Source organism: Maylandia zebra, linkage group LG2, assembly GCF_041146795.1.
Source record: "Maylandia zebra isolate NMK-2024a linkage group LG2, Mzebra_GT3a, whole genome shotgun sequence".
Taxonomy (NCBI): domain Eukaryota; kingdom Metazoa; phylum Chordata; class Actinopteri; order Cichliformes; family Cichlidae; genus Maylandia; species Maylandia zebra.
The window spans coordinates 43,887,958-43,897,137 of NC_135168.1; the positions used below are offsets into that span (position 1 = coordinate 43,887,958).

The 9,180-nt window shown below is 41.7% G+C and overlaps 1 protein-coding gene across 3 annotated transcripts in view; it reads right to left on the reverse strand.

Moving 5' to 3' along the window:
- The window catches only part of macrod1 (mono-ADP ribosylhydrolase 1), a 147,492-nt gene extending 139,016 nt beyond the window's left edge, over positions 1-8,476 (reverse strand). For all 3 annotated transcript variants that reach the window (XM_004545570.5, XM_023154821.3, XM_023154822.3), the window contains exons 1-3: positions 7,924-8,476; positions 6,505-6,603; positions 5,179-5,286 (exon numbers count right to left, since the gene is read on the reverse strand). In XM_004545570.5, coding sequence (XP_004545627.1) covers positions 5,179-5,286; positions 6,505-6,603; positions 7,924-8,344 — 628 coding nt within the window. In that variant the 5' untranslated portion in view covers positions 8,345-8,476. The remainder of the gene's footprint in view (positions 1-5,178; positions 5,287-6,504; positions 6,604-7,923) is intronic.
- Positions 8,477-9,180: the final 704 nt, after the last annotated feature.

Sequence of the window (9,180 nt, forward strand, 5' to 3'; positions counted from 1 at the left end):
AGAAAAAAGCAAAGAGTAAAAAACTACTTATCATCTCATCACTGTTGCATCTTTTTACAAGCCATAGCAAGACCCTTAATTTCCTTGTTTTTTGCCAAACAAACAGACCAGTAGCTGTAGACGGCTGAAAACTGACTATTAAATGTGACAAAGAAAATCAGAATTTAGATCAGCACTTAATTCTGTTGATTGACTAATTACCAGGAAAGATGCCATTGGGAGAAAAATCTGCATAATGCCTGAATATTTTTAAACCTGAAATCAATTCATTAATCCTCAAGCATTTTGAAAACCAACGCTTCAGTGGGCTTTTGAGCAAAAAGGCCTCGTGCTTTTTCCACCTTCTCCAGTGTGACGATTTGTCCTATATTCATGTAAATATGTACCTAAACAAAGATGCATCTCTTCTGTGAAACAGAATACTGAAACTGTACTCACTCAAGCTGATTTGACTTTGAGCCGAGTCTCCTTCTGACCTTTGAATCGACTGCACACCTAAACCTTTATTATTATTCCCGAGGAGTTAAGCTTCAGGCTTTGATCAGCATCTCAAGTTAACGCTATGAATATCTCTATTTTCCCTGACGGTCTACAATTACTCATGAAAGGCTTTTAATCTCCCAGCTTTTCTCAAGAAATGTTTGTTCATCAATCCGATCACACTTTTTATTTCAAAAAGCTGATGTTGCGCTGACGGTAACGTGACGGTTTGGGGTGGAAATCCTAGGTGACCTGAAGAGTTAGTGCCTTTCACCTGTCTAATGCCTGACCTTTTGTCCCTCACAACACCACCCCTGCTCCTTTATCCATCCATCCATCTCCTTTTCTAGGTTTCTTATCCAGGGGGATGTTACAAGTCCAGCCTACACATACAGACTCTCTCTTCCTCCCTCTTGTCGGTCACCTGGGGGCCGAGAAAACTATTGGCTCTAATCTTGTATCTCTCAGCTTTAGCCACAGTGGGTGGGTTAGCAGAGCCAACCAACAGCTTTATCTCTGACCAGCAGAGGAAAACCTGGGAGACCCTATCTCATCCACCCACACAGGCACACACATGCACATGACAGGATACCTGCTCACATATCAAACCACTCATAGACAAAGCACATCAAACACGTACACACAGTTAGAGCTGGGTTCATGTGTGCTCCTGGCAAAAGCAGGGGAACACATGCAGACTTACATATATGTAGTCTTAACAGCACATCTAAATAAGGGTGTAAAGGTGTGACACAGACACACACACACACACACACACACACACAAAGACTCCTGGCAAGCAGAAATTGTGACGAAGACAAGTGGTTCAGCTGCGAAGACTGAGATAGGACCGGAATATTCTTTATCTCTTGACGGTGCACGGCTTAATTTTAGGGACAGTTTTTTATAGTCTAGCCTGAAAGATTTATCAGCTGACTCTGCTGCTGCATTTACTTTAACGCACCGAATTAGCTCCACGGAAAAAAAAAAAAAGGACATCACACAAAAATACTGAGAGAACTTATCGGTTCAGTTTTTAAATCTTTTTCAATTAGATTTTATTCTGCGCAGTGAAGACGGTGGGCCAGAATAAATGGCATTTAATGTCAAACATAATAAACACTACGGGGGCTAAAAGTAAGTGTAGAAATGGAAATGAAGAATAAAACTTTTGCAGGGCAAAAATGCAGTTCAGTAGAGCTCAACAAATTTGCATTTAATCAATTTGAAAAAAGGTTTTAATGCAAAGTTAGTTGCTGCGTAGCAGCACACACACACTCCAAGAACGCATCACTCCAACGACATTTCATTGTGCAATCCATCTTAATCAGCTAGCCCATCAGAGACAATATATCCTCCCCTCCATCTCCCTACCCTTCTCCGGACGGAGTGATTGAGGGGTGTAAAGAGGAGGATGTTTCTGCCCACGTCTCCTCCCCCAGTATGCCCCCCACCACCACCACCCGGACGGCTCTTAAGTGCTTGTGGGTTTTTATGTTTGTAGTGTTTTATAGGAGTGGGCAGAAGCCAGGAGCAGTAAAAGTGTGGAAAGAAGGAGGGAGGGAGGAATAGGAGGAGGAGGGAAGGAGGAGTTGAGGGTTACTGTAAATCCAATCTTTATTGAGAGAGACACAAACGACAACCAGCGCCCACCCTGCAACGCCCTGTTTACCTGATCAACGAGTGCTGATTGAGGAAAGGAGAGAAGGAAGGGAGGGAATGAAACAAGATAAGGGAGCACGTGAAGTTCAAACCTGTTAATTTATCCGTCCCTATGCATTCATGTACACGAGTGTCTCTCTTCATGCATATATATGTGTGCGTGTGTTTGAGTGTCTAATCAATTGCTAACCACCAGCCAGGCCTGGAGGCCCCCACCCTCCCAACCTACCTACCAGCCTGCCAGTATAGCGTATAATTGGCCACAGTTGGCTTCAATTGAATGTTTGCTGCCTTAGGGGCCAAATGATGCTTCAAGGCCTTTCAAAGCAGCCACAGAAAATCCACAACACTCCTCCACATGTCAAAAACCGCACGCTCTGGTCAGAGCTTTGCTGCAACAGCAGAAAGTTTACAATTTCAAAAATGAGCGTAATTAACTTGCTCGATGTTTCCTTTTATTTTAATGTCATATTTCTTTAAGTGCAACTGGCATCACTCAAAGCCTCTTAGTCAATCAGTTAGTCACTGGGAGAAAAGGTCAGCAGCTTAGTCAACAAAATGACCACGGAGACAGTCAGCTGGGCAGCCAATCAGTCAGGCAGAAAGGATGATCGGACTCTGCCGCCCAAAGCTCCTTTGAGGGTACCCTGTACCTGCTTGTTGCCATGGCAATGCAGTCTGAGATTTAAATACTAGCCTGTGTCCTCTCCCTGTGTCTCTTTCATCTTCTTCTTTTCACTCCTCCAGACTCCCCTCTTGCTTTTTGTCACTCAGTGTGACTCTCTCACGCTCCATCTCTCAGTCATGTTTCCTCTGGCATTGCTGAGGTTTTTCTTCGTCACCTTGCCTCGTCCTCTCCGCTAAATGACACTTTACTAGCTGTTTCTTCTTGTTAATTCTGTGCTACTTTGCATCCCACGACTCTGTAAAAGCTCTTGTAAAATACAAAGTCGCCTCTCCAGAAACACAGAGACGGTACTTACTGTATACACACATAATTACTGAAACATTTGTAGACAGATGCATGTATAATTACTTGCAAGCACACACAAACAGAAGCAGTCACACTGAACTATGAGAGTCAACGATCAAAATATTCACTGGATGCTGGCACAGCGCGCACCTGCTGACAGTCAGCTGCCAGTGAAAATCTATCATTTTCTGCTAAAGCCTCATCATCAAGCATCATTTAGGCATGCTGGCCTGCCTCACTCTCCCCCGATGCATCACCAGTGCCAAGACACCGATTAAATTTCCCCCACATGCCCAAACAGCCTTGTGGGAAAAAGAAAGTCTCGAATGGATCAAGTGGCTTCTGGCTCCATCTAATGGTCACTACTATCTAAAACCTGAGAACAACAAGTGATGGGAGGACATGAGACCAAAAAATGTTTTAAGAGTTAGATATACATTCACTGGACTGTTTATTAGGTACACCTGGCTAGTACTGAATTGGACCCCCTTTTGTCTTCAGAACTGTGTTAATTCCTCATAGCATAGATTTATCAAGGTGCTGGAAGCATTCATCAGAGGTGCTCAGTTGGCACTAATGGACCCAACATTGGCCAAAAAAATATCCTCCACACCATTATACCGCCACCAGCAGCCTGAACTGAACTACAACACAGACAAGATCCATGGTTTCCTATCGTCTGCACCAAATTCTGAACCTACCATCCGAATTTCAGAGCATAAATGGAGACTCATCGGACAAGGCAAAAGTTTCCAAATTTTTATTATCCTATTTTAGTGAGACTGTATGAATCATACCCTCAGTTTCAGTTTGAGCTGACAGGAATGGCGGGAATGGGGTACTCTCATGGTCCAAACTTCAGTTTTAACTTCTCGACCATGCCTAAATGCATTGGATTTCTGTTATATGTGTCGGCTGATTAGATATAGCTTAAATATTATTTATAATTCAATATTTGCAAGTAGTTTTGGAATTAAGACATTCGTCTCTTCTGTTCCAGAGCTAGTCCGTTTTTAAATAATTTAATATTAAATAGAATTTTAAAAAACAAATTTAGTAAATGGCTTAAAAATCATTTGGTTAACAGCATTACCGTTATCAGAGTGGTTTTTAAGTTTTGTTTTGCACTTATTGTCTGTCTTTAGTTTTATATTTTTATTTATTCAGCCTCTTGTTCCAGTAACTCAGACATTTCAGACTCTCCCAGTTCTTCATCGTACTATTGCTGAACATTTACCCAAAGCAAAACTGATCTGACGCAGCAGATAAACATCAGCCACTGCCATGGGTAAATGTCAACCTTTTTGCTCATAGGCCAACTGCAGCCAGCAAGGCCATTTCCGATGTCCAGCAGATGCATGCATGCATATCAACAGTTGGAGTTGAAAATAATCACTTTCTGCAGTGCACAGACATTAAAAGATACAGTGTTCTTAAACCAAACAGCTGGGGGATGCTACATAAACAAACAAAGCATATGAATTTCACATATATCAAAGGAGTCTGTCCATAATTCTTCCAGCATGGAGACTTCAGATGAATGCTAGCTCTGCTTTTGTGTTTCTTTGTCTACTTTTAAAGTTTCCAGGGAGCGACTCAGCAAATCTTCTGATTCTCAGCCGTTCTGTTGTTCTTTTATTCTTTTGTACTCCACTTTAAAGAAAACTTCACAGTAGGATTCTTAACCATATAAAGCCCTGTAGCTGTATCTCCCACACACTGAGAAAACATAATACCCATAATCACAGCGCGAACCTCCCTCACAGGTGTTCCTTGCTAAATGTATGCACATCAATGCACAAACGGATTGGAGGCGGCACTCAGTTTGGCACCAAGCTTTTAAAAACATAATCCTTTCTCATGTTTCCCTCTGACTGACTCTTCTTCACATTGTTCTTTTCCAGAGGTTTCATCTGTACACCACTGCGAGCCATTATTTTTAGTCAAATAACAGCAAAATAAAATTGAGCTTCATCAATTTATTTTTTAATTACATTTGATTTTGACCTGTGTGAAAATAGACAACTTCACAAAGGTTTAAACATAGACACACACACACATACCTGCATTGACTATAGCGTCTATCTCAAGCTTGGTGATGTCGCCGTTATAAAGGGAAATCTTCTGGTCCAATTTTTCATTCCTCTTGTAGTCAGTTGGCTGCGAACCACCTGATGATGAGAGACACAAACAGCCTCAGGACCAGGTTTGCTTACCTGATAAATCAGCACAGAGGATACATCTGTAGTTCAACGCATACAAAAAGCATCATGTCCTAAACAATTCTTGGAAAAGGCTGCCACCATTTATAGAAGATCACAAGATGTGTATGTAATGAAATGATTTGCCAGGAAGGCACTCAATCCTTAAGCGACTGTCAGAACTCTCACACTCCCTGCCAAGCATCTACAGTATGAGATACAGATTCATACAAGAGGGATCTGTCATTTCATTGTTCAAGGCCTTTATATAGCAAAGTGAATCTAAAGCAAACACATTGAAGCACTAAAAACTATTAGTTTCCACAACCTTCATCAAAGCAAGTGTAGTGATCTGCAGTGACCCTTCAAATGTATGACCTCCATCCATCCATCCATGGAGATATCAAACAGAGATGCTCCAAGGCCTTCTCCTGTCAGGACATGCATCAAATACCTCACCTAGAAGGTGATCAGGAGGCATCCTAGAGCAGATGCCCAAACCATCAAACAATCTGACTTAGCTCTATTCAGTGTGAAACCCAGCCACCCTTCAGAGGAAGGTCATGGACAAGCTAATACTCTGCAATCTCACTCTCCCTCACTTGTGAGCAACATCCTGAGATATTTAAACTCCTCCACTTGAGACAGCAACTCATCCCTGACCTGGAGTGAACACTCCACCCTTTCCCGGCTGAGGATCATGACCTCAGACTTCAAAATGCTGAGTCATTCTTGCTGCACACCACTCTAGTGCATATTGGAAATCACCACCTTAATTCATCATTCTAAATATACCTATATAATGTTAAATAATACAATATTGTGCACTGAAAGCTCTGCAGCTAATTCAAAACAAAATAGTTTTTCATTTCTAAAAACTTGACTCCGCCTGACAGCGTTTGAGCACACTGCCTATCATTGTCTCTTAAAAACCAGAGATGTGTGGGGCAGCATTTTTTTTCACTCAGAAGAAAATATATTGATGTTTATAATCAGACTGCATTTTTTAGCAGCTGAATCTTATGCCTACCTTTACGGAGCAGCTACATATGGGGTCTGTCCAGTATTAAAATAATTGTTAATGATCTGAAACCTTGGAAATCTGAGACTCTTGGAAAACCCTACCACTACTATCACTCAACTCTTTGTGAACAGAATGGTAACTGTGACTGATGCTGAGGGTCTGACCTGCAGTGGGAGTCCACACTGAGATCTCATCCAGTGGCTTGTAGTCAGTTGTCCAGTAGTACTGACGCCTGTCCTCCACGCTCAGAGACAGCAGGTAGTCTGAGAGAAAAGTAAGATAAAGAGAACAGGCAGTAAGTCATCTGAAACATATAACATCAAATGTATTTGTCATTTGCACTTTGAGCAGACATCAATGACTTTCTGACTGAATATTTGATCACTCTTCTTGGCAGATTTTGAGAAAAACATTTCTCCAGAAGGCTTTTGGCCTGTCCATGTAGGCAGTAGCAAATTTGGTCAGCACCCTCTAAGTCCATGACAATGTAAAACTCAGTCATGCTGGTGTTCCAGCAGTTTCCAGTTCATGACATGCTTGAGTCTTTGTGACTCCTGGTTGTACCAAACCAATCTCCTCTCATCTGAGAGTGACAGTTTGGATCTTCTTCCAGACTTTGCAAAGGAGGTGACACATCCAGAAAACTTATTCTTGCATATAGTCGTTTGACTATGGAATCTGGAGTTGTTGAGAAATGGCTCCATTAAGCTTTGGCCTCAACCCAACTGAAAACTTTTAGATAATGCTTCAATTCCAGCTCTATGACTGGAAACAATTGAATTTAAATGAACTCCAGTTAAGTGAACTGCCGAGAAGAGATGTCAGATATCTGGCCAGAATTATGCCAGATGCTTGTTGATGGCTACCAAAAGCATCTGTTCGAGTACAACTTGCTAACAGACATTTAACCAAATATCAATGGGGCTGTATGTGTCCATTTAAGCCTGTATGTATACTTTTCACCCTGTGTAGATTAAAGAGAACCAAAAATCATTTCAAATTTGTGCATCCTATTCTTTAATTTATTTTTTAAGTCATTAAAGATGTATGCTGTACAATCATTTCATTCAGGAAAAACAACAGTTAATAAAAAATTTTTTAAAAAAATTAATACAATTTAAAGCCCAAAATTACCATGACATTCATGCCTATGATGAGTGTATGTAAACTTCAGACCACAACCTTATGAAGGAAACTAAATAGTGCATGAAATTTTTCACAAGCTTACAACTTCAGGCAGCAGTAAGTCAGTTTCATTCCATAATTTATAATTTTATAACGTTACTGTATTTTAATCATGTATTATTTAATTTAACAGTTAATTAAAAATATTGGTGTGTTTTACATATTTATTAAGTTTAATTTATTAATTCGATTTTTTTAATATACAGTATAATGTGTATGAAATACATGTGTACTTTGATCTGTTACCACTAATTGCTTTATCGGTACTGTTGATCCCTGTGACAACAGCTGGACAGGTTCTGGCGGTCACGTGACCGCACACACGCGTCAAAGGCCCTGCAGGTTAAGCGTTGTCAACTTAAATTAAAATCTTCGCCTCTGTCACTGAATTCTCTCACCCTTGGTTTTCTTCCAGTCTTCCTTATCAGAGTCGAGGTTAATTTTGAGGGCCATGGCGGTGAAAGCTCCGGTGTGGAGAGACTGGACCAGCACGGCTGTGCTCACTCCAAAGGCGGTACCGAGGGCAAACTTGCCCAGCCAGCCTCTGTTCACCTGGGGTAAGGAGGAATGGGTGCCTCGGCTGGACCGCCAAAGTGGTGTTGTCGTTGAGAACTTGTCAGTTCGGCGGACAGCGTTAATATGGCTGCGGGGAGCACTTGTTGCTGGCCTCCTTCCCAGCTGGGGGCTTCCAGGAGTTAAAATATGTTTGAACTTGACACCGACACTCTGAGTGTCAGCACTGACACGGGACAGAGGGCCGCCGGTGTAGTACGGGAGAGCCCCGATACGGGAAACTCGAGCTGATACTTGCAGTGCCATGTCTGAGGAAACTAACGGGTCGTGCTGCTACGGCTTTCTAGTTTGCAGTGTCGGCCACACGTCGTTGTTTCGTTTTCGTTATCAACACACCTCACAAACACTCATGTGCCATTTTTGTTTGGGAAGTTAAGATGGGACCGTACCATTTATGAGGGGAGCCTGCTAATTGCCGCCAAATAAGTACCTGTAAAAATGTGAGTTGTAATGGTTTTCAGTGGTGTCATTAAACAAGTTATGCTGTGACATGTGAAATAAGTAGACTACACAGCTGAGGGTGTTTCTATTTACAAGTTCCCACCCAGCGAAAACCTCGACCCGAGTAGCAGAGTCGAAACCGTCAACCACAAGAGCGCGCCGCCTTCATGACTGTCGGAAACATTGACGTTACATGATAAGAACACGCTGGCCTGCTACAGCCCACAGAATAATGAATACGAATATGTATCTTAACAAGACGTTTCCAGAAAGTAGTCGTTTTGGATGCGGTAGCAGGACAACACAAATTAAAGCATCAACCCTACGCAGTAATCTTGACTTAAAATCGACACTTTCGCCGATTCTTCAAAAGCCATCTAGCCCTGAAAGCAACATTAACTGTACGCTCGTACAGAAGAATATGTCCGTATTTGGTCTCCCTCTAGCGGATTCAAAAAAACAAAAGACAGTCTGTAGTCACAGCAAGCCTATCATTGTATAAAGGTATCTTCCCCATATTAAAAACAATGAACTCCTTATTATCTTTGTGGATGTTAGACAGGAGACAATGAATTTTGGTTTTAAATGCGCCAATTTTTATTAGTTGTCGAGCATAAAAATGAAATTGTTTTGGTTTGTGT